The 26,198-nt window shown below is 47.1% G+C and overlaps 1 protein-coding gene across 1 annotated transcript; it reads left to right on the top strand.

Moving 5' to 3' along the window:
- The first annotated feature begins 586 nt into the window (after nucleotides 1-586).
- LOC116967313 (homeobox protein koza-like) lies at nucleotides 587-4,960 on the top strand. The gene is made up of 2 exons (XM_033013814.1): nucleotides 587-820; nucleotides 4,315-4,960. Exons 1-2 carry the CDS (start codon nucleotides 607-609, stop codon nucleotides 4,767-4,769), a joined length of 669 nt encoding a protein of 222 aa, XP_032869705.1. The 5' UTR covers nucleotides 587-606; the 3' UTR covers nucleotides 4,770-4,960.
- Nucleotides 4,961-26,198: the final 21,238 nt, after the last annotated feature.

The raw sequence follows: 26,198 nt of genomic DNA, 5'->3' as shown, positions 1-26,198 counted from the left end.
GAGAGGGAGAGAGAAGGAGAGATAGAGAGAGAGAGGGTAACAGATGATCAAGGAATGGTTAGGCCCACGGTGGCCCATAGTTGGCTGAGGAAGAGGGACATAGGAGGGGATACGGGAATATTATGTTTATCCTCGGTATAAACCTGCATCCTGCCGTTCCATCCTGTCTATATATCTATCTGTGTAAATACTTCAGCTGTCGAGGGAATGAATCACAAGGGTTAACTTCCAGTGAACGCAGTAAACGACTCCAGAAGTATCAGCTGACTTTGGACTGCCTGACACTGTAGAAGCTTTGAGGAAGGGGAGGATGGGGGGGGTGGGGGGGGGGGGGGGGTGTTATTAGTCCCACAGAAGTAAACCAATGACATTTGTGAGGAGATTGAGAGGGGGGGGGGGGGGCGGAAGGAATAAGCGCGGCCGGTGCTTCCAATGCCCAGTGTAGCATTAGCTACATCTGGGGAGGAACTTGACTCCGCCCCCCCTCCACCACCTTGGTTACCCTTCGGGTATAAAACCCCACTACGGAACCCACCTTGACACTTTCTGTCTCTGGCCTAGTTCACCTTGACCGTGGAGGGAGAGAGTGGGCTCCACACTACTGAGATGTCAGTCTCCACGAAACCCTTCACGTCCTTCCTCATCCAAGATATTCTAGCCCACAAGGAGGTACCGGGGGGTGCCAAGCAGAGGCCGGCCTCTTCAGAAGGCGACGTGCCGGACGGCGTCCACTCAGCCGGCGAGACGGCCAGACGCGGCCGGGATCCGAAGTCCGTGCTGGGGACTGGAGGCGGGGAAGCGGCGGGTCTGGAAGTCGGAGGTAAGAGAGTCCCCCGATGGGCGGATCCGCTCTCTCCGCCTCGACTGTTGCTCCCGCTAACAAACCCTCAGCACCTGCAGACTACCGCTCCGGTACAAGTCAAACAAGTCGGTGCGTTCAATTTAGAAGATTGCGGGGGGATCTTATAGAAACTTACAACATTCTTAAGGGATTGGACAGGCTAGATGCAGGAAGATTATTCCCGATGTTGGGGAAGTCCAGAACAAGGGATCTTACTACAGTTTAAGGATAAAGGGGAAGTCTTTTTGCGTAGACAGTCAGAACTGTTTTTCCCCACAGGGTGAAAATGTCAAGTACGATAGAGCACAGCCTTAAGGTGAGAGGAGGGGACGTTTAAAGTTGTGCGGGGGAAGTTATTTTACACAGAGGGTGTATGGGTGCCGGGGGTGGTGGTGGAGGCAGATACTTTAGGGGCTTTTAGATAAGCAGATGAAAATGAAAGGATTGGAGTATATGGATCACAAGCAGGCACAGGAGGTTAGTTTGTCTTGCTGTCAGAACGGACATTGCATGAAACGTTGCCTATTTCCTTCGCTCCATAGATGCTGCTGCACCCGCTGAGTTTCTCCAGCACTGTTCTATGTTCTGTGTGTGTGTGTGTGTGTGTGTGTGTGGTCTGGTAGCGAACCTAAGATCACCAGTTATATGAGCAGAATTGGGCCATTCGGCCCATCATGCCTACCCGCCATTCATTCATGGCCGATCTATCTTCCCCTCCCAATTCCATTCTCCTGCCTTCCCCCTAACCACACATGTCGTGTTAACGGATGGAATGGGATATTGTCAAAGCAATTTCATGTGCTTTCTGTCGCGTTACCGACTGTCAATTCAACCTTGCTGTAGTCCCTTTAATGCAGGTGGGCAAAACAACGAATTCAGGGCGATCAGTAAATGTGTGGGAGAGGTGATGTATACCGCGCCCAACTGCTTTAATAGTGAAATGAAATTACACAGGGCATGGGTTTTTGGTAGAAACATAGAAAATAGGTGCAGGAGGAGGCCATTCGGCCCTTCGAGCTTGCACCGCCATTCATTGTGATCATGGCTAATAGCAACCCGAAAGAGCGGTGTCCGTGGACGAGCTGCCGGAGGAGGTAGTTGAGGCAGGTACTATCGCCGTGTTTCAGAAACATTTAGACAGGTACATGGATAGAACAGGTTTAGAGGGACAAACACAGGCAGGTGGGACTAGTGAAGGTGGGACATGTTGGTCGGTGTGGGCAAGTTGGGCCAAGGGTCTCTGTGACTCTACCTCGCTTTAATAGACAATAGACAATAGGTGCAGGAGTAGGCCGTTCGGCCCTTCGAGCCAGCACCGCCATTCAATGTGATCATGGCTGATCATCCCCAATCATACCTCGTTCCTGCCTCCTCCCCTTATCCCCTGACTTAATATTTCCATAAGCATCGTTCTTCATAGGTAAGTGCACTGCAGGTTCCTGAATATCCCCATGGAATACACAGGACATTGGACCCGATCCGAGTCCCAGGTATTTCAATTGGAAATGGTGGTATGTGGGGTCTCAACTGCGTTGATTTTTTAAACCCTCGGTGAAATAGTTTGCAACTGGCCCAATGGGAACGGACTGGGGTGTCGAACATAGAAACATAGAAACATAGAAAATAGGTGCAGGAGTAGGCCATTCGGCCCTTCGAGCCTGCACCGCCATTCAATATGATCATGGCTGATCATCCAACTCAGTATCCTGTACCTGCCTTCTCTCCACACCCCGTGATCCCTTTAGCCACAAGGGTCACATCTAACTCCCTCTTAAATATAGCCAATGAACTGGTCTCAACTACCTTCTGTGGCAGAAAATACCAGAGACTCGCCACTCTCTGTGTAAAAAATGTTTTTTCTCATCTCAGTCCTAAAAGATTTCCCCCTTATCCTTAAACTGTGACCCCTTGTTCTGGACTTCCCCAACATCGGGAACAATCTTCCTGCATCTAGCCTGTCCAACCCCTTAAGAATTTTGTAAGTTTCTATAAGAAACTAATACTTTGTTCTTATTTGAGGAAGATAGGAAACTAAAATCAGAGAAGGGGCGGTGGGGCATAAGCAGTGGGGCCCCAGAGGTGTAAGGGGTGGGATTGTTGTGCTGGGAGTTGCCCGACACACGATGGGGTGAATGGCCTCCTTCTGTGTCAATGGCCATAGAACGAGCCTTTACACAATCGCTCTCACCGCTTCGGACTTCGGTACAGAACACGTGTAGAAACTAAGAACTGGTTTACATCAAGGACGGACGCAAAGTGCTGGAATAACTCAGCGGGTCAGGCAACATCTCTGGAGACGATGACTGACTCGCTCAGTTACTCCAGCGCGTTGCGTCTATCGACAGAACACTTTGTTGCCAATCACTTCATCCAAGGATAGTTTACCAGCTCTTGTGCCTAATATCTGAGCAGCGATCAAGAGAGTGGGGGCGGTGTTCCACCTGTAAGTCTATGTTGTTAATGTATCTTTAGTCTGATGTAGTCCTGGGAGGAGATGACAACTTCTCAGGAGAAATTGAATGCGCTGTGTTATGTGTAGACCGGGTGGTAGGGTCTTAGGAAGGGGGTCCGTGGTGTGCAGGGGGAATGAGGCATCTGTGATCCGGGGTTACGAGGGAGTGCCGTGCAGTTTTCAATGGTGTGGACTGATTGAAGGGCATATTTCCATGCTTTATCTTCGAAGTAATTAATATAGTAGAGAGATTCAAGTTTAAAACATGGCTGATGTGTAGGAAGGAACTGCAGATGCTGGTTTAACGTAGACATAAAAACGCTGAAGAAACTCAGCGGGACAGGCAGCACCTCTGGAGAAAAGGGATATCTCCTAATCTGAGGAAAGATATTCTTGCCATAGAGGGTTCGCCAGACTGATTCCTGGGATGGCAGGACTTTCATATGAAGAAAAAATTGGATAGACTCGGCTTGTACTCGCTAGAATTTAGAAGATTGAGGGGGGATCTTATAGAAACTTACAAAATTCTTAAGGGGTTGGACAGGCTAGATGCAGGAAGATTGTTCCCGATGTTGGGGAAGTCCAGAACAAGGGGGTCATAGTTTAAGGATAAGGAGGAAGTCTTTTAGGACCGAGATGAGATTTTGTTTTCACACAGAGAGTGGTGAACCTGTGGAATTCTCTGCCACGTAAAGTAGTTGAGGCCAGTTCATTGGCTATATTTAAGAGGGAGTTAGATGTGGCCCTTGTGGCTAAAGGGATCAGGGGGTATGGAGAGAAGGCAGGTACAGGATACTGAGTTGGATGATCAGCCATGATCATATTGAATGGCGGTGCAGGCTTGAAGGGCCGAATGGCCTACTCATGCACCTATTTTCTATGTTTCTATGAATAGTTGTTACGCACATCATCTTTAAACTTTCCCTCTCACACATTGAGTCTAAGCCCACTATTCTTTGGCATTTCCACATTGGATAAAGGGGGTGATTTGGTGGGCTTGAATCTAACCACCGACCACTGCCTTTCCCCGGAGGTCGGTCGTCCACATGCCCCGCCTCACTAAGTTTGTGTTTGCTTTCGTTGCTGTCTCTAGACACCGCCGCACGCAGGAAGGCGGACGGTCCCATCGCTCGGGCGAGAAGCCCGAAGAAGAGGCGTTCGCGAGCGGCCTTCTCGCACTCCCAGGTGCTGGAACTGGAGCGCAGGTTCGACGGCCAGAGGTACCTGTCGGCGCCGGAGAGGGCGGAGCTGGCCGGGGCGCTGAAGCTCACCGAGACCCAGGTGAAAATATGGTTCCAGAACCGCAGGTACAAGACCAAGAGGAAGATGATGTCGGCCTGCCAGAGTTACGCCGCGCCCAAGGGCCAAGCGGGCGCAGCAGAGAGCGCAGGGGCATCGCTGGTACACGCCTACCAAAGCTACCGCCACCATCCCTACTTGTACTGTCTGGGTGCTTTCACCCCCTCTCTCTGGTGAGCTGAGCTCGGCTCGGCTCGGCTCGGCTCAGCAGCGACAACGCACTTTATTTATTCAGTCCCTGGTCCTGGTCCCGCTGCGATTTCCCCATCCCGAAGCTGACCGATCTCAATCTACCTTTCCCCAACGCAAGAGTCAAGAGTGTTTTCTTGTCATATGTCCCAGACAGAACAATACAATTCTTACCTGCAGCAGCACAACAGAGTATGTATACAGCGGGTGCAGCAGCATCTATGGAGCGAAGGAAATAGGCAACGTTTCAGGCCGAAACCCTCCACACAGAACATGGAACAGTGCTGGAGAAACTCAGCGGGTGCAGCAGCATCTATGGAGCGAAGGAAATTTCCTTCGCTCCATAGATGCTGCTGCACCCGCTGAGTTTCTCCAGCATTCTTGTGTACCTTCGATTCTCCAGCATCTGCAGTTCCTTCTTAAACACAAGAATATGTAAACATACTAAACTGTACATATAATAAACAAGAAAAGTCTAGTGTGTGTATACATACATATACGTACAATATACATATATACACATATATAGATATGTATATGCACACACATACACACACACACACACACACACATTACAAATACATATGTACACATTAAAAACAAACAAATAATACTATTGCAAAAAGACAAACCAAAGCCCCCAAGTCTATGTAGTTCACAACTTATTACTGGGACCAGAATTAAATTGTAAATCAATATTGTTGCCTGCCATGTTTGTAATAAAGAGATAGCTATTTTTTGTAGCCTTTGTGTCACCGGTGTGTTTTATTGGTGGGAGATGCTATAAGCGCGCCTGGCGTGTTTGTTACAAGAGTGTACATCTTCACTACGCTGGAGTACCGCCCCATACATAGAGGCTGGATAGACCAGTGATTCCCAACCTGGGGCCATGGCAAATTTCAGGGGGGCCACAGAAACATTTTGTGATTTAGGGGGCCACAGGTTCAATGAAGGGGTCCACAGAGCTACCTAAATTTTAGTTCTAATAAATTTAAATCTATGTAGTTGAAATATTTTTGATGTTTGTGGAATAGAATAAAAGAGAATATGTTTGCAATTAATAGACACTGATATTTTTATGGAAGGTATCATAATATTGAAGTACTTTTTCCCCCGCTAATAATGTCGGGGGGGGGGGGGGGCACAGAAAAATTAAAAGATCCCAAGGGGGCCATGAGCTAAAAAAGGTTGGGAACCACTGGGCTAGACTTCAGAGATACAGCGCGGAAACAAGCCCTTCAGCCGACCGGGTCTTCGCCGAACAGCGATCACCCCCCGTACACTAACTAGCACAACCCTGCCACTACGGACAATTTACAATTTTACTGAAGCCAATTGACCTTCAAACCTATACGTCTTTTGGAGTGTGGGAGGAAACCGGAGCACCCGGAGAAAACCCACGCGGTCACGGGGAGAACGAACAAATTCCGTATTGAAGTAGCCATAGTCGAACTCCCACTTCAGAAACCTGAACGGAAACCTCTGGAGACTTTGCGCCCCACCCAAGGTTTCCGTGCGGTTCCCGGAGGTTGCAGGTGGTTCCCGGAGGTTGCAGGTAGTGGAAGCAGGTAGGGAGACTGATAAAAACCTCCGGGAACCGCACAGAAACCTTGTACTCCAGAGGTTTCCGTTCAGGTTTCCTAAGTGGGACAGGGGCAGACACAGCAGCTGTGCCACCGTACCACGCCTGAACAAGGGACTGTTCCCTGACACAACTCCCCCATTAGTCTATACATCTATCCATCTTCCAAGTAGAATCCTGGTCTAGATTTCCCTCGGTTCTCTGAACTCATCTTCATGCTCGGGATGGATGGGGTGGGTATACTCCCAGCGAAGGTCATGCCAAAATGAAACTGCAATGCCTTTCCTGTTGTGTCCAAGGCCAATGGAATTCCAGTACAACTCCAGTGTATTCACTGTACACTTGCAACAGCCCTCCTGAGCTCTCAGTAATTTCAAGGCCCTCTGGATCCCATTAGATTGTTTTGAAATTAATGAAATGCGATTTAGTATTCAACAGAATTTCACCTTTACTCACTCACCTCTGTCAATGGTCATTCGGACAGGAACATGGATATGAAAGATTTAGAGGCAAATGGACTAAACACGGGCAAATGGGACTAACTTAGTTGGGTCATCTTGGTCTACATGGATAAGTTGGCTGGAGGGCCTGCGTTCGAGCTGTATGACCTCTGACTCTGTCTCTGCAGTAATAGCACTCCAGTATCCCAGGCAGTGAAATGCTTGTACAACCCATCTTGCTCAATGGCTAAATTCAAATCCAACTTCCGTTGAAGAATGAATAAAATTAGACAATAGAATCCCATTAAATGTTGACAACCCAGCACTCTTATTTTAATTTAGTTTATTGTTACCTCAACCAGCTTTTGACTTCTGAAAATGCAACACAGCACACTAAAACAAAGGGAAGACTAACGTGGGCAAGACCTACACAGTCCTGGGGAGTGTTGAAGAGCAGAGGGATCGAGGAGAGTGCAGGTACAAAGGCTTTCAGCACAATGACCTTCATAAGTTAGAGTATTGAGTGAGGCAGAGGTTCACGCACCTCCTCCAACCTCATCTACTGTATCCGTTGTTCAAGATGTGTACATCGGCGAGACCAAACGCAGACTGGGCGATCGATTCACGGAACACCTTCGCTCAGAGGCCTGCTTAAACCACCCTGACCTCCCAGTTGCTGGACACTTTAATTCTCCTTCCCACTCCTACACAGACCTTTCTGTCCTAGGTCTCCTCCATTGTCAGGGTGAAGCTAAATGTAAATTGGAGGAACGGCACCTCATATTTCGCTTCCAGTTCAAGTTCAAGTGAGTTTATTGTCATGTGTCCCTGATAGGACAATGAAATTCTTGCTGTGCTTCAGCACACAGAACACAGTAGGCATTTAGTGGTAGTAGGAAGATCAGTGTGTCCATATACCATAATATAAATATATACACACATGAACAAATAAACTGATAATAGATAATTGGTTATTAATAATCAGAGTTTTGTCTGAGCCAGGTTTAATAGCCTGATGGCTGTGGGGAAATAGCTATTCCTGAACCTGGTCGTTGCAGTCTTCAGGCTCCTGTACCTTCTACCTGAAGGTAGCAGGGAGATGAGTGTGTGGCCAGGATGGTGTGGGTCTTTGATGATACCGCCAGCCTTTTTGAAGCAGCGACTGCGATAAATCCTCTCGATGGAAGGAAGGTCAGAGCCGATGATGGACTGTGTTTACTACTTTTTGTAGTCTTTTCCTCTCCAGGGCGCTCAAGTTGCTGAACCAAGCCACGATGCAACCGGTCAGCATGCTCTCTACTGTGCACCTGGAGAAGTTAGAGAGAGTCCTCCTTGACAAACCGACTCTCCGTAATCTTCTCAGGAAGTAGAGGCACTGATGAGGCAGCTTAGGCAGCTTACAGCCAGTGCTATGAATATTGATTTCTCTCACTTCAGGTAGCCACGGCATTCCCTCTCTTTCTATCCCTCCCCCACCCAAGTCGCACTAGCTTCTCATTTTCACCCTACAACAGCTTACAAGTTTCCTTTTTGTTCGTTTTTTGCATATCTTTCATTCATTGTTCTTCATCCCTCCACATCACTGTCTATATCTCTCGTTTCCCTTATCCCTAACCAGTCTAAAAAGGGTCTCGACCCGAAACGTCACCCATTCTTTCTCTCCAGAGATGCTGCCTGTCCCGCTGAGTTACTCCAGCTTTTTGTGTCTATTGAGTGTAGATGTTGGGAGGTCATAAGATGTTGTGTGGCCACATTTAGAGTATTATTTTCAGATTTGGGGACAATGTTATAAGAAAGATGGTATCAAGCCGGAAAGGGTGCAAAGAAGATTCACAAGGATGTTGCCAGGACTCGAGGGCCTGAGCTTTAGGGCGAGATTGAGCAGATTAGGACCTTATTCCTTGGAGTTCAGGAGGATGAGGTGACCCTATAAAGGTGTACAAAATCATGAGGAATAGATCAGGTAATCACACAGATTTCTTGCCTAGAGTAGGGAAATCAAAAACCAGAGGACATCGGTTTAAGGTGAGGGGAAAAGATTTAATAGGGTGGCTTTTTTTACACAATGGGTGATGGGCATATGGTAAAAGCTGCTGGAGGAGGTAGTTGAGGCAAGTTCTATCACAACATTTAAGAAGCATTTGGACAGGAACATGGATAGATGGGTTTAGAGGGATATGGGCCAAACATGTGTAGTTGAGTTACTCCAGCTTTTTGTTTCTATCTACCATTAATCCAACATGCTTGAGACTTCGGGGCTGCCAGACCGGCAGATTTTCCAGACTATCAGATGTCATTTTACTAATTTCTCAACACACGTTTAAACGACTTTGTAAAAGGATATTACTTTTTTTTTTTTTTTTCCCTTTATTTATTTTTATTTTTTTTATTTTTATTTATTTTATTTATTGGAAGTACAGTAAATTACAGTAGTACAAGCCACATATATCTTATTACATTTATTGTACCCCTTCATTTTTTATGCTTTAAGGAAAGATAGAAATAAAGAAAGTAAAGAAAGTGATCAAGGCGTGTTAGTGTGAAAGAGTGATCAAAAAGAGAAGCCCATTAAATAAAGAGTTAGGGAAAAAAGTTAAGAAATAGGCCATAGAAAAGAAAGAAAGAAAAATAAACAAAAGCTCTATTATGAAAACCGCGCTAAAAAGGGATATACCAACTTCGTATTTTTCATCCCCCCTTACCAGATCCTGACATCATTTATTTTTTAAAGCACCTTATACTTGTAGTAAGTCGACAAATGCAGACCACGTCTTTTGGAAGTGGTCTGATTTGCCTGCAAGGAGGTGTCTCATATCTTCTAGGTGTAATGTTTCAAACATATTTGAAATTCACATATTTATTGTTGGTATAGGAGCGTTTTTCCAGAATTTAAGTATAAGCTTTTTTCACGTTATTAACCTAAAAAAAAAAAAGTAAAAGGATATTACACAGTTTCTTTCCAGCAGACCCAATAAGTTTCAAGGAAACGTGGCCAAAAGAACCAAGTGACTTTATAGGTAGGGCAGAATCAGGGTCCAAGTATGTGATTGGGGAGCATGGGAATTGGGGCTCCGATGAATAGCCAGGGATTTAAGGAGCCAGGGCCAAGGGGAATTATCGGAGGCACCGGGAACCAGTAACGGTCAGAGTGTAAGGAAATTGCAGTGAGCTATGTTGAGCTAAATGCTGAACCATTGAGATTTCTGAATGGTCAGACAGTGGATTATTAGATCTTTAATGTATAGTATAGTATATTATAGTATTAGTATAGAAACATAGAAAATAGGTGCAGGAGTAGGCCATTCGGCCCTTTGAGCCTGCACCGCCATTCAATATGATCATGGCTGATCATCCAACTCAGTATCCTGTACCTGCCTTCTCTCCATACCCCCTGATACCTTTAGCCACAAGGGCCACATCTAACTCCCTCTTAAATATAGCCAATGAACTGGCCTCAACTACCTTCTGTGGCAGAGAATTCCAGAGATTCACCACTCTCTGTGTGAAAAATGTTTTTCTCATCTCGGTCCTAAAAGATTTCCCCCTTATCCTTAAACTGTGACCCCTTGTTCTGGACTTCCCCAACATCGGGAACAATCTTCCTGCATCTAGCCTGTCCAACCCCTTAAGAATTTTGTAAGTTTCTATAAGATCCCCCCTCAATCTTCTAAATTCTAGTATAGTATAGAACAGTATAGTATCGTATACTGTAGTATAGTATAGTACAGTACTGTATAGCAAAGCTCTGACTTAGACTTTAAGGAAACAGTGCAGAAACAGGCTATTTGGGGTCCACCGAGTCTGTGCCGACCAGCGATCACCCAGAACACCAACACTATCCTACACATTAGGGACAATTGTACAATTTAATGCACCAAAGCCAATTAACCTATAAACCTGCATGTCTTTGGAATGTGGGAGGAAAACGTAGCACCTGGAGAAAACCCATGCAGTCACAGGGAGAACGTACAAACTCCGTACAGACTGCACCTATAGTCAGGATCGAACCCGGATCTCTGGTGCTTTAAGGCAGCAACTCTACTGCTGCGCCACTGTGTTGCCATATTGGTTACTGCAAATTACCTCCACTGAGTAGGTGAAGGGTATAAAGTTGGGTTGGTTGTCGAGAATGTATAGAGAATAAAGACAAATGGGATCAATGTGGGATGGGTGTAAATAGGTGATTGATGATGGGCAGGGATTCAATGGGCAGAAGGGCCATGCATTATTCCTTTACGACTTCATGATTAAATCCCGGCAGACAGTTCAGTGCAGTCAGGGATGTGCTTCTAAAGTCAGGTTAGGCAAACACACTCATGCACGTGTGCTTAATGCTCACTGGCGGGTGCCCCACGACTCCTCCGCTGCCACCTCTCCCATCTCATGTATGTCTCTGTGTGTTGCACCAAGAGTCTCATGCACTTATGAAGCAACTTTTCAGCTATGTTGTTAAACAGAGGCCCTGCCTGCTCTCTGGCAGCATGGACCCCATCATTCGTGGACGGCTGATAGAGCTGCTGCCTCACAGCACCAAAACATCCAGTTTTGATCCTGACCTCGGGAGCTGTCTGAGTGGAGTATGTACATTCTCCCTGTGTCTGTGTGTGTTTCCTCTGGGGGCTCCAGTTTTCTCCCACATCCCAAAGACATGTGGGTTTGTATGTTAATTCACCTGTGTAAAATTGCCCCTAATGTGTAGGGAGTGGCTGCGATAGTGGGATAACATAGAACTAGTGTGAACGGGTGATCGACGGCTGGCATGGACTTGGTGGGCCGAAGGGCCTGTTTCCTTGCTGTATCTCAAAAACTAAAACAAAATACTGCTTTGAAGAGGAACAGGGATGTCAACCCCAGTTCTGGTCAGTATTTACTACTCAAAAAACATTATCCTGAAGAGATTATTTTCTATCTCTTTGTGGGGGCCAGCTTCAAGAAAATTGGCAGCCACACATCATGTTGAATGCAATTGATTGCAATGTTTTGAATGTCCTGAAAGGGAATGTAAAATGAGAGTTTTTCCTTTCCTTGCTTTCAAAGGGCTTTACAGCCAGTCCAGTACTTGGAGTTTAGTGTAATCAAGACAGGGGCATAAGGATTCATGGCCGGTTTCAATCTTGAACTTTCTCGACAATCATCCAGCACAAAGCCTGCTGCCTATTTTCGCTTGATCTGTTGCTACATCTACAACACGAGATAGATTGTATTTTATCCGGCATTGCCAGGGCTGTGGAGAGCAATTTATCTAATGGTGCAGTACCTTGTGTCATCTCCACCTGACTTCCCCTCAGGAGTGCAGCAGTTGCTGGAGGCTGGCATCAGGGAGATACAGTAGCTGGGTTGGTAGAATGAGCAGGGATTGACTTTGGAAGCAATTCAGGGGGCAGTGGTGTGTAGTGATGAGCTTCAGATGCTGGTTTATAACAAAGATAGACACACAAAGCTGGACTAACTCAGCAGGACAAGCAGCATCTCTGGAGAGAAGGAATGCGTGACATTTCGGATCGAGATGTCCGATTTTGGTCCCCTAATTTGAGGAAGGACATTCTTGCTATTGAGGGAGTGCAGCGTAGGTTTACAAGGTTAATGCCTGGGATGGCGGGACTGTCATATGCTGAGTGAATGGAGCGGCTGGGCTTGTACACTTTGGAGTTTAGAAGGATGAGAGGGAATCTTATTGAAACATATAAGATTGTTAAGGGTTTAGACACGCTAGAGGCAGGAAACATGTTCCTGATGTTGGGGGAGTCCAGAACTGGGGGCCACAGTTTAAGAATAAGGGATAAGCCATTTAGAATGGAGACGAGGAAACACTATTTCCTCATAGAGACTTGTGAGTACCAGGGGCCACAGTTTAAGAATAAGGAGTAAGCCATTTAGAATGGAGACAGAGAGTTGTGAGTGTGGAATTCTTTGCCTCAGGGGGCGGTGGAGGCCAGTTCTCTGGATAATTTCAAGAGAGAGCTAGATAGGGCTCTTAAAGATAGTCAGGGGATATGGGGAGAAGGCAGGAACGGGGTACTGATTGGGGGTGATCATCCATGATCACATTGATCGAAGGGCCGAATGGCCTACCTGCACCTATTGTCTATTGTCTATTGAGGCCCTTCTTCACACTGTTAGGGTTAAGGGATAACGAGAGATATAGAGGATTAGAGATGTTGCATGAGGAATCACAGAGGGGGAACAGCGAGAGAGGAAGTTGCTGAACGCTCATATGCTGATAAGAAAATGTCACCTGGCACATCCAGCAATGATTGACAGTCTCTTGCAGCAGGATACACATCTTGCCTTCCCGTTATTAAGAGAATGCTCTCAATCTTGTTTAATGAGCCGGAAAGTTATCTCCCAAGACTGTCCAAACAAACACTATTATGCTCTGCTCTTTAAAGGCCTATTACCTTAAATGACATCCCAAAGCAAACACAGGTCTTAGTGAATCTGAGCACAGCCAGTCTCCGCATGGGGCCATTAGCGCCTCAGCATTTTATCAGGAATCGATTGGGAAAATACATCAAGAAGCGTTAACCAAGGTAATGGGCCATGGGTACAGCTTCCATTTGCTCTGGGAGTCAGGGCTTGGTGCAACATGCCTCCGCATTGCACCCAGAAACATTATGAGGGGCATAGATAGAATACACCTTTATCCCAGCATGGAAAAATCAGATACTATAGGGCATGGCTTTAAGGTAAGAGGGGCACAGTTTAAATAGAGCCATACTGTGTGAAAATAGGCCATTTGGCCCAATGCACACACTGACCAAACATGCCCCATCTACACTAGTCCCACCTACCAGTGTTTGGCTTATCCCTCTAAATCTAACCTATCCATGTACCTGTCGAAAATCTTTTACAACTTTGTAATAGTACCTGCCTCAACTATTTCACCCGGCAGCTTGTTCCATATATCTACTGCCTTTTGCATTAAAAAGTTACCCATTGCATTCAAAAGAGAGTTAGATAGAGCGCTTAGGGCTAGTGGAATCAAGGGGTATGGGGAGAAGGCAGGAACGGGGTACTGATTGTGGATGATCAGCCATGATCACATTGAATGGTGGGCACTGGCTCGATGGGCCGAATGGCCTACTCCTGCACCTATTGTCTATGTATCAGGCTCCTATTAAATCGTTCCCCCCCCTCACCTTAAACCGAAACCCTCTGGTTATTGATTCCCCTACTCTGGATAAAAGATTCTGTGCATTTGCCCCATCTATGGATTTACCCTATCTATTCCTCTTAAAATCTAGATACATTTCTATAAGATTTCCCCTCATCCTCTTCCCCCCCCCCCCCCCCCCCACAAGGAATAAAGTCCTAGCCTGTTCAACTCTCCCTACAGCTCAGGCCCTCAAGTCCTGACAACATCCTTTTAAATCCTATCTGCACCCTTTCTCAGCTTAATATCTTTCTTATAACAGAGGTGAAAGGAAATTCCTACTAAGGGGATGTGCGGGGCAAGTTCTTACACAGAGATTGGGGAGTGTCAGGAGTGCTGCCATGGATGGTGGTGGTGGCAGATGCAATAGAGGCATTCAAGAGACTCTTGGACAGGCACTCAGATATGCAGGGAATGGCTTATGTACATTATGCCTGTGCAATATGGATTATGTGCAGGCAGATAAGAATTGGTCTTTGCCGTCATGTTCGACACAGACGTTGTGGGCCGAAGGGCCTGTCCTTGTGCTGTACAGATCTATGAGACAAATATCTAACATGGAAACTGGGGAAGGTCAGGCAGCATCTGGGGAGGGAATGGGCAATCAATGTTTCGAGCCGTGATCCTTCTTCAGATAGGGGATTTAGTTTCATCTTAGTTTAGTTTAGCTTGGAGATACAGTGTGGAAACAGGCCCTTGGGGCCACCGAATCCACACCGGCCAACAATCCCCGCACATTAATACTATCCTGCACACACTAGTGACAATTTACACTTATCCCTAGTCAATTAACCTACAAAACTGGAGGTTTGAAGAAGGGTTTCGGCCCGAAACATTGCCTATTTCCTTCGCTCCATAGATGCTGCTGCACCCGCTGAGTTTCTCCAGCGTTTTTGTGTACCTTTGATTTTCCAGCATCTGCAGTTCCTTTTTGAACAACCTACAAAACTGTACATCTTTGGAGTGTGGGAGGAAACCGAAGATCTTGGAGCAAACCCACATGGGCACAGGTAGAACGTACAAACTCAGTACAGACACCACCCATAGTTGGGTGTGAACTGGGTCTCGGGCACTGTAAACGCTATAATATAGCAACTCTACCGCTGCGCCACCATGCTGCCCTTGCTGTCAAAGAAGAAACAACTCTGACCTTTCAAGTCTCTGTTGGTGAGAGATAGGGAGATTCAACCTGGATTACGGGCTGGGCTGAGGTCTTGAACCCCCAACCCCTAAGTCTCAGGAATTATGGAACAGATCAGATGCCACCGATTTCAATAAAAATAAATATCACTGGTTATCCCCAGGCTGATGGATGTAGAGCTCTCTGTTGTCACTTTAACGTCATCACATCAAGTGTTCCGCAGCAGAACCTCTCAAGCAGTCATTAGGCAACGAGGCAGCAAATGTTGATTGCATTCCTTCCTAAATATGATTGCACTTCAAATATTAGTCCACCACCTGAAAGCTCCTCTTGTGACTTTTGAATGATAAGATAATTGTTCGCACATCACCAAGTTGTGGACAAATGCAATGGCCTTACCATCAAAGGTAAATCCAAATCTATCCAAATCTCCATCTATTGAAATAATGGAGCAGAACAAAGGGACTGCAGATGCTGGTTTACTAAATAAAGGCACAAAGTACTGGAGCAACTCAGTGAGCCAGGCAGCAAGACTGGAGAACGTGTCTGGGTGACGTTTTGGGTCGGGATCCTTCTTCAGAATCTGAACTTAAACTTTGTGACTTTTTTTTCCGTCTATTTAGTCGTAGAAGGAGCCACTAGAGTCATCAGACCCTAGGAGCAAGGGTTAGTAGGATGGTGAACCAGGGTAATGCCTCCAGCACCTCCAGCTTTCCCATCAGAACTGCCCCCTCCATCGACTCTTTTAAGTCAAGACTAAAGACTTATCTATACTCCCAAGCCTTTCCTGACGTCCTCTGAGTGAGGGCTACATGTATATATGTATGTAGTTTGTTTTGTTGTGCTATTCTTATAACAAATGTAAAGCACTTTGGCCAACGAGAGTTGTTTTTTAAATGTGCTATATAAATAAATGTGACTTGACTTGACTTGACAAAGTCGGCTGCAGGAGGCTGCAGGGCCAGGCAAAGAGAGGGACGTGGCTTTGTGGGCTGATCCGGTTGAAGGTGACGAAGGAAGGCCCTGCAGAAGCCTGGGGCTGACCTGGATCAGGAACTGCTCCAGTGGACCGAGTGCTCGAATGGCTCAGATTTTGGAAATGGCGCCAAGACATGGCGGCGTCTGCGTGTGTAAATATGCAAGAGGAATTTCACTCGGCAGTTGCACATGTGACAGATAAATTACCATTGAACTGTTAAATATAACCTTCCATTTATCCACAGGCACTTGTTGCCCATCCCTGCTGAGCTCTGAATGTGATAAAAGTCAACCATGTCAACCCCTTCCCCTCACCTTTTTTCTACCTGGTACTGTCCCACTACAGTCTTCAATATAACCATATAACAATTACAGCACGGAAAACAGGCCATCTCTGCCCTTCAAGTCCGTGCCGAACACTTATTTTCCCCTAGTCCCATCTGCCTGCACTCAGACCATAACCCACCATTCCTTTCCCGTCCATATACCTATCCAATTTATTTTTAAATGATAAAATCGAACCTGCCTCCACCACTTCCACTGGAAGCTCATTCCACACAGCTACCACTCTCTGAGTAAAGAAGTTCCCCCCCATGTTACCCCTAAACTTCTGTCCCTTAATTCTCAAGTCATGTCCTCTTTGAATCTTCCCTACTCTCAATGGGAAAAGCTTATCCACGTCAACTCTGTCTATCCCTCTCATCATTTTAAAGACCTCTAACAATCTTGAAGAAGGATCCCAACCCAAAACACATTCTGTGGCTTTCCCCCCACAAAGATGCTACCTGACCAGCTGAGTTCCTCCAGTTTGTTTTTTGTCATAGCATTTCTAGTTTGCTCCTTTCTCTAAAATGGCTTGGGTCTCTCTCTCTCTCTCCTCTCTCTCCTCTCTCTCTCTCCTCCTCTCTCTCTCTCTCTCTCTCTCTCTCTCCCCCCACAGGGATGGCACTGTACAACCTCCAGAAAATTACAGAGTTCTAGCATCCTTGATACATAGAAGATAAATAAACATAGAGAACAGTGGCACAGCGGTAGAGTTCCCGCCTTACAGCGCCAAAGACCCAGGTTCAATCCTGACTATGGGTGCTGTCTGTACAGAGTTTGTACATTCTCCCTGTGACCGTGTGGGTTTTCTCAGTGTGCTCTGGTTTCCTCCCACATTCCAAAGCTGTAGAGGTTTGTAGGTTAATTGGCTTCTGTAAATTGTCCCTAATGTGTGGGATAGAACTAGGGTAAGTGTGGTTGCAAGTCAGTGTGGACTCGGTGGGCTGAAGGGCTTGTTTCCGCGCTGTAACTCGAATCTAAACTAAACACATATGGAAAGATTGCCAGAAGAACAGTCATTCGGTTCCTTCACCATTCTATATGATCCTTTATTTAGCTTTTGCTATATGTTGAGCATTTATAATTCACATTGCTGCAATAAAGATCAGAAAGGAGAGATACAGAATTTTAAAAAACAAATTCCGAGAAGAATCTATTGTGAATCTCTTGAAAACTCTCTAACACTCCCCTCAATGGAACAACATTGAGTTCACTGCTTGCCGGAACAGAAACAGGGGAGACGGTGATGTTCCAGTCAGATGAATGTTATGATAATACCATGTACAGGGAACAATGGGGTGGATGATGATGGGCAAATTGTCAGCACCAGCCTCGAGCTCGAAGCCAGTGTTTGACATGGTCCATTTACTGCCAATGACCAGCTCATGAAAAGGTCTTGTTTGCTTTCAGGCATGTGTGTCTGTTTTTTTATATACAAAGTAAATATCCTTTATTATTACTTTCCATGTTATTCAAAAGCAAGGGGTGGAAGATTCCAACCTCACCTCTTCCTATCGAGTGGAACGAGGAATAATTTGGTAGTGACCCCATTTCCCTGAGTGACGTTATACCCAGTACAGATCACTTTCTCAGTCACTTTCACCATTGTTACACTTTCCACTGCTCAATGGGCCCTGGTCAAACACTCCCTTGTAAGTTCATAGCCACCTCATGTGGCAATGGCCATTTTACTTTGTATTTCTACAAGTCGTGGTTCAACAGGAGGTGCTAGTCCTCCAGTTTTGTGTGTGGCCTCGCGCTGGAAATGGAAGAGACCCTGGACAGAAAGGTCAGTCTGGGAATTAGAAGGGGAGTTAGAATTGTGTTGCAACTGGGAGATCCAGCAGGTCTCGGTGGATTAAGCATAAGTTTAACTCCCCTTCCTATTGCTATAGGGCCAGTGAAATTCCTCGTATGTTACAAAACATACTTGGCGAATAAAATCTGATTCTGAATCTATACTTACCTTTATCCTGGGTCTCCTCCATTGCCAGAGAGAAATAGTGAGCTTGGGTTTTTGATCTGGATAGCTGTTTAGTAATTCAGCACCATAACTCCAGGGTTGCCTGCCTGCACCCACCGCCTTTGCTACATTTAGTGCTCTCAGCAATTTCCTGATACCCTGTGGCAGGAAAATCAATGACCATTTCCAAAAAAGTTTCACGGGGGTTCTCCACTGGCAATCACATGCTGGGCCCCGAAATCATGAGAAACTGACACAGGAACAGGACCTTCAGTCCCACATGCCTGCTCTGCCAAACTAGTCATGGCTGATCTTTTATCTCAGCTCAATTTTCCAGTACTAACCCATGGGAAACATTGGTCAAGCAAGGGCTATGTGAGCACATGGTAAAGAGGACAGCACAGTGGCAGAGTTGCTACTTTACAGCGCTAGAGACCAGGGTTTGATCCCGACTATGGGTGCTGTCTGTTCAGAGTTTGTATGTTCTCTCTGTGAGCATGTGGATTTTCTCCGGGTGCTCCGGTTTCCTCACACTCCAGACATAGGTTAATTGGCTTCAGTAAAAATTGTAAATTGTCCCTAGTGTGTCGCGGACAATTTGGCGCAGAAGGCCGAAGGAGATCCTGTTTCTGCACTGTTGCTCTAAGTGTAGGGAGTTTAACTCAACCATCTCAAACTGCAACAAGACCTGGATGTCCTTGTACATCAGTCACTGAAAGTAAGCATGCAGGTACAGCAGGCAGTGAAGAAAGCAAATGGCATGTTGGCCCAAGGACTTGAGTATAGGAGCAAGAATGTCCTACTGCAGTTGTACAGGCCCTGGTGAGACACCTGGAGTATTGTGTGCAGTTTTGTTATCCTAATTTGAGGAAGGGCATTCTTGCTATCGAGGGACTGCAGTGTAGGTTCACCAGGTTAATTCCCGGGATGGTGGGACTGACATATGATGAAACAATTGATCGACTTGGCTTATACTCACTGGAATTTAGAAGGAGCTGATAGAAACATACAATTCTTATGGGATTGGACAGGCCAGATGCAGGAAAAATGTTCCCCATCTTGGGGGAGTCCAGAACCAGAGGTCACAGTTTAAGCATAAGGGGCAGGCCATTTAGGACTGAGAAGATGAAGAAAAACATTTTCAGCCAGGGAATTGTGAATCTGTTGAATTCTCAGCCAATTCACTGGATGTATTCAAGAAAGTTCAAGATATAGCTCTTGGGGCTAACGGAATCAAGGGATATGGGGAAAAAGCAGGAACAGGGCACTGATTCTGGATGATCAGCCATGATCATATTGAATGGCGGTGCTGGCTCGAAGGGCCTACCCCTGAACATACTTTCTCTTCCTATTCAGATATTGCCAAAAAATCGATGTTCCCACACGACAGAAGATGCCTGAAGTCCCGCAGAAGCTGGAAAATCCATCCCGCTCGTATCACAAACCCACAGCTGCACATAAGCCAGATGTTCGTAACCCATGGAAGATCTGCTCTGACCCTTACATGTAACTAACCTCCACAAACGACAACCGTGCATTTGGTTCCCAAGGCCACGAGCCCCAACTTCTACCTCTGCCACTTTGAAACTTTCCACTTTGACAAGAGTAGTCCCGACATCCTCACATAGCTGGCTGCCAAAGTTTGTTCGATAGCACATTTCATTACGCAATATACAATTGAATTGAAGGCAAGCTGCTGTTGTTGATGCTGCCTTTGGCTTGATCCCAGTGTTCAGAGCGGACATACACATGGAGAATCTGTAAACTTATCAACTTGTTTATGTTTTCTAACACCATCTGCTCTTTAAGCATCTCTTGTGTATGTAGACCTTTCTTTAATTAAATTAAGTTTATCATACTCTATACAGGTGAAGTTAGATTGCACATTTCCTTGCATGCTCAACTCTGTATCAGTGTGAGATACTATCTCTCCTTTCTTTTGGATGGTTCACTATCTTTATATTCCTTTTCCAAGAGTGAAAAGTTGGGCAGATTACCCTTATAAATTCACAGCTTGCATCAACAGATGGCTCTCCTGAAATGTTTATCTTGGATCACAATGCGCGCTATTGTGTAAAGTTCTGCTCCTCCACCGCCCCGATTAAGTGGAGGAATCGGCATCCATTGCAGCCCAGGGTAAAAGGAGAGCTCTCATTAACATGGGTCAGGTCAGAATGGCTGTACTGCTCATTGTTCTTGACCAAGTTTGCAGTCATGATCAGATCCATAACGCAGGTGCTTGTGTTAACCTATGCATCACTGAGGAACAGGCACCAAGGTTGTCTCCATCAGAGTAGCCTGGATAAGAGCAGCGTAGGTTTACAAGGTTCATTCCCGGGATGGCAGGATTGTCATATGCTGAGAGAATGGAGCAGCTGGGCTTGCAAACTCTGTAGTTTAGAAGGATGAGAGGGCATCTCATTGAAACATACAAGATTGTTAAGGGCTTGGATACGCTAGAGGCAGGAAACATGTTCCCGATGTTGGGGGAGGGGGGGGGAGTCCAGAACCAGGGGCCACACAGTTTAAGAATAAGGAGTAAGCCATTTAGAACGGAGATGAGGAAACACTTTTCTCGCAGAGAGTGGTGAGTCTGTGGAGTTCTCTGCCTCAGAGGGTGGTGGAGGCAGGTTCTCTGGATGCTTTCAAGAGAGAGCTAGATAGGGCTCTTAAAAATAGCGGAGTCAGGGGATTATGGGGAGAAGGCAGGAACGGGGTACTGATTGGGGATGACCAGCCATGATCTCATTGAATGGTGGTGCTGGGGGGCGGGGGTAGAGAGTGAGCGCAGAGAGAGAAGGGGCAGAGACAGGGAGAGAGAGAGACACAGAGAGAGGGGCAAGAGGGATAGGTGGGTGGGGAGGAGGAGAAGAGGAATGGTGTGTGAGGGGGGAAAGGTGGGAGAGGAAGGGAGGAGAGAGGGTGAGAGTGAAGGGGAGAGAGAGGGCGTGCTGAGAGGGGGAGAGGTGGGGAGCAGGGAGGGGGAGGGAGGGTGGAGGGAAGAGGATAGGGGGTGTGGAGGGGAGGGGGTTTAGGGGAGGGAGGGAGGGAAGGAGGGAGGGAGGGTGGGGGAGGGGATGGAGGGGAGGAGGGGAGAGAGAGAGGGTGTGCTGAGAGGGGGGTGAGGTGTGTGGAGGGGGAGAGGTGGGGAGCAGGGAGGGGGAGGGAGGGTGGAGGGGAGGGGGGTTTAGGGGAGGGATGGTGGGGGAGGGGATGGAGGGGAGGAGGGGAGAAAAAGAGGGGAGAGAGAGAGGGGGAGAGGGAGAGGAGAGGAGAGAGGGGGGGAGAGGAGAGGGGGGGAGAGGAGAGGGGGGGAGGGGGGGAGGAGAGGGGGGGAGAGAGGAGAGAGGGGGGAGAGGAGAGAGGGGAGAGATAGGAAAGAGGGGGGAGAGGAGAGAGGAGGGGTAAGAGAGGAGGGGGAGAGGAGAGAGGGGGGGGAGGAGAGAGGGGGGAGAGAGGAGGGGGGAGAGGAGAGAGGAGGGGTAAGAGAGGAGGGGGGAGAGGAGAGAGGGGGGGAGGAGAGAGGGGGGGAGAGAGGAGGGGGGAGAGAGGAGGGGGGAGAGAGGAGGGGGGGAGAGGAGGGGGAGAGGAGGGGGGGGAGAGGGGAGAGGGGGAGAGAGAGGAGAGGAGGGGGAGAGGAGAGGGGGGAGAGGAGAGGGGGGGTAGAAAGAGGAGGGGAGAGTGAGAGAGAAAGGGAGAGAGACAGGGGGGGGATAGAGAGAAAGAGAGAGGGATAGGGAGAGAGAGGTGGGGGGAGAGAGAGGAGGGGGGGGGGGGGGGTGGGAGGGAGAGAGAGAGAGAGAGAGAGTGCCTTTTTACTTCAACCCAAACTCAAACAACCATTTGCAGGCAGTGCTTTTTTACTTCCAACTAACCATATATTCATTTTCAAACCACATTATGGGTACTCACAGCTGTGGAGACATTTGTTCAGTGTCATTCAGAGCTCTGATTGAGGCACACCACTTGCAGAGACTGATTGAGGCACACCACTTCCTGGTTTTATAGTCCCTCCCCCTCCCTCCAGCAGGGGCAGCAGAGAGAATGGGGAATTTTGTAAAAGCATTAATATCTCTGTCATATTTCATCGATGGCAAAAATCCTCGGCACACATGTGGCGGAGGAGGACTCTGAGCGAGGTGGCCAAAAATGACGGCCGTAGGTGGCGGCGTTCTCGCGGAAATCGCAGCACAGATCGCCAAAACCGGTCAAGAACAGAGTTTTAGTAATATAGATAGATAGGAGCACAATTAGGCAATTCCGCCTATCAAGTCTACTCCGCCATTCAATCATGGCTGATGTATTTTCCCCCTCATTCTCCTGCCTTCTCCCCATAACATTTGACATCCTTGTGGAAATGGCTACCCAGTGCAGCCACTCCCCACATTACAACAGTTTGGGAAACAGAAATGGAATTTGCAAAACACTGAAAAAATAATTAAGATACAGAATAAAAAATTCCCTCGAGATTTATGTAAAGATATAAAAATGGGTCTTTCAATGCTCATTTCTGGACACACGGACAGGTGATGTGGCTTCATGCGACAGGAACATATGATATGGTTTGTAGACAAAAGTGCTGGAGAAACTCAGTGGTGCAGCAGCATCTATGGAGCGAAGGAAATAGGCAACGTGATATGGTTTTCTGGGAATACAACATTACGGACCCAGCGAAACTCTCATAGCAGAAGGGTAACACAATGCCCAGTGCTTACTGCAGCCTGAACTTTGGCCAGTAATTTCCCGATGCAGGTATACAAACCCTCCTCTGGTTCTGATATGCAAACACTATGCCAACCTAGTGTTCAGGGACAGGTCTCTGGTCTCCCATGGCATGGATCTGTTTCGACACTGATCAAATGGCATCACATATCTGGGTAGGACAGTTTACTTTGGAGGAGAGGCAAAGTTGAATGGGGGCGAGTGATAGAGAATTTCAATAGCTCAAATAAGTCATGGAAACCCAGCTTTCCAGCTTAAGCCTTTCACACTTACTTAACCAAAGTTGATTGAGTTTTAATGGCAGCCACATCTTTAAACTCACGGAAAGTAGTCAGAGTCAGAGTCATACAGTATAGAAATAGATCCTCTGGTCCAACTTGCCAAAGCTGATCAAGATGCCCCATAACCTTTGTCCATGCACCTGTCCAAATGTATTTTAAATATTCTAGCACCCTGCCTCAACTATTTCCTCTTGATCCAGACACCCACCGACCTCTGCATGAAAAGTCGCCCTTACGATTCCATAATAAATCTATTCCTTCTCACCTTAAACCCAGGTCCTCTGGTTCCCGATCTCCCTACTCTAGGTAAAAGACTGCGCATCTTCTTCGGCGGCGGCGCGACTCACCTGTTGCAGCGGCCCCTACAGCCGGTCTGTCTTTTTTTTATTTTTTGTCTAGTTAAATGTAGTTGTCGTGTTTTTTAATAGTGTTTTTAACTGTGTATATGTGGGGGGCGGGGGGGGGGGGGGGGGGGGGACGTTAAAAAAATCTCTTCCCTGTACGGGAGACCCGACCTTTTTCCTGTCGGGTCTCCGTTGTCGTTGGGGCCTTGCACCGTGGAGCGGCCTCCAGCCGGAAGGACCTAGGGGCTCCAGTCACGGAGCTGCGGACTCACCATCGTGGGTCTGGCCAGCCTCGGAGCGTGGGGAGCGGTGGTGATTCGCTGCTGTGGTCCGACCCTGGAGTTCCAGCAACGCAGCTTCTGTGGACTGTGATATCGGGAGCTCGCGGGTCCGGGTGAGAGACCGCTTTTTGGAGCTCCCGCAACACAACTTCTCCAGCCCATGTCGCGGGGTTGGAACGACCCGGAGCGGGGCCGTACATCGCCCGGAGCGGCTTTAATGGCCGCGGGACATTCCAGTGCCCGCCGGGGGCTCCAACTTCGTGACTTTTAGACCGGGAGCGGGGCCGTACTTCGCCCAGCACGGCCTAAAATGGCCGTGGGACTTACCATCGCCCGCCTGGGGCTTCAACATCGGGAGAAAAATGGAGAGCAGGGGAGAGAAAAGACTTTGCCTTCCCTCACAGTGAGGAGGAGGTTCACTGTGATGGATGTTACTGTAAATTGAATTGTGTGTATGTCTGTAGGAAATTGTCTTTGTTTGTATGGCTGTGGAAACGGAGTTTCGTTTGAGCCTCACTGAGGTTCAAATGACATGTAATAAATATTGTATATTATTGTATATATTGTATCTACGATCTATTCCTCTCATGATTTTGTACACCTGTATAAGATCACCCTTCATCATCCTGCACTCCAAGGAATAATGTCCTAGCCTGCCCAACCTCTCCCGATAGCTCAGGCCCTCGAGTCGTGGCTACATCCTCGATTCTCCCAATTGTCTACGAATATTATCAAAAGGGCAATAACTGGGAAAGTCCTAGTCAGATTATTTCTTCCCCACCAGTTTACAAAAATGTGAATCAATGGTACAATTTAGAAGGTGGGGCAGTAGTCCAGTTGCCAGAACAGGGAAATGACCATACATTGTTGAAGCATCTTTAACATGTGGCCAGAGATTCGCAAGCAAGGAGGTATTTGTGTGGAATAGTGTGGTAATGTACGGAGCTCAAAAGCCAATCTGCACACTGCGATCTCCCACTGCTGTGATAATGACACATTTGCAGTTAAGTTGATTGAGGGATACATATTGCCGAAAGATAACACCGACACTCTTTGAAACAGTGCCACAGAAATACAGCGGAACAGCTCCAGCTAACAGTGCAATATTGCCCCGGTGCTGCTCCAGAGCAGTCACAGGGAGAATGTACAAATTCCGTACAGGCAGCACCGGAGAATTTGGGTCTCTGTAAAGCAGCAACTACTGCTGTGCCAATGCCGCACTGTTCTATGTCTGACATTCAGGGCAACCAGCCATGGCCCTAATGCAATTGGGGCAGCACCTCATTTTACACCTCAGCTTACAACCCAGCAGTATATATAGATTTATCTAATTTAAAGTAATCCTCTCTCCGTCCCTTCCCCACCCTTTGTTGTCCTGCTAGTATCACTGTTCGTATCCCTTCTTTATTACCTCCTCTGCAGTCAACAATGGACCATGATGGGCTCTTGGGTCATTGGTCATGCCAGCTCGGATTTGTTCTGCGCATTTGTTTCACACCGTGTCCCCCCCCTCCTCCCCCCACCCCAACTATCAGTCTGAAGGGTCTCAACCCGAAATGTCAACTATTACTTTTCTCCAGAGCTGCTGCCTGGCCCGCTGAGTTACTCCAGTGTTTTGTGTATCTTTGCAATTCAAGCCAAAACAGGTGTATAATTATCTTCCCCCCACTCCCCCCATGGTTGTCGTGGAAGAGCGGAACTTCAGAGTTGATGAAGCCGAAACAACTAGATTGCTGGCATCCCTGCGCTGCATAAACACAGGGGAGCCTTAAAAGAGAGAGGCCAATTCAGCTTGATTGCATGCGGGAAGCTTAGAGTTTACTGATAAACCTACGCCTCCTCAAAATAAAAGCAGGAATGCTTCCCAGAGGCTGAACAAAAGGCAGAGAGTTACAGACCCAAAGCCTGAAGTCTTCTTCACATTTCTTACTGGAGCTCAGAGACCCTTAGCGATCTTTGTTTACACATCCCTATCAACAACCGCAAATCTCTTCACATTTAACAGGCACAGATATTCCAGAAACACAGAGCAGTCCTTTGTTTCTTTAACTCTTATCTCATCCAAGTTGCTACTGTACCTTTTTCTGCTGGGGGATTTAGAAAGACCAAGGATAGATAAATCTTTTCCCTACGAGCAACCTGAATCAGATTAAGTTGCAACATGAAGGCATCATTTCACTCCTTTCTGCTCTGGGCATGTCCCGAACT

The sequence above is a fragment of the Amblyraja radiata genome, chromosome 39, assembly GCF_010909765.2.
Source record: "Amblyraja radiata isolate CabotCenter1 chromosome 39, sAmbRad1.1.pri, whole genome shotgun sequence".
Classification (NCBI taxonomy): domain Eukaryota; kingdom Metazoa; phylum Chordata; class Chondrichthyes; order Rajiformes; family Rajidae; genus Amblyraja; species Amblyraja radiata.
This window is presented reverse-complemented; position numbering and strand designations above follow the sequence as displayed.

Excerpts from the sequence above, each read along its gene's own strand:
- LOC116967313 (XM_033013814.1), top strand. The coding sequence starts at position 607 with ATGTCAGTCTCCACGAAACCCTTCACGTCCTTCCTCATCCAAGATATT. Across the intron at positions 821-4,314 it reads GGCGGGTCTGGAAGTCGGAG|CTTTCCCCGGAGGTCGGTCG; the intron begins GTAAGAGAGTCC and ends ACCGACCACTGC.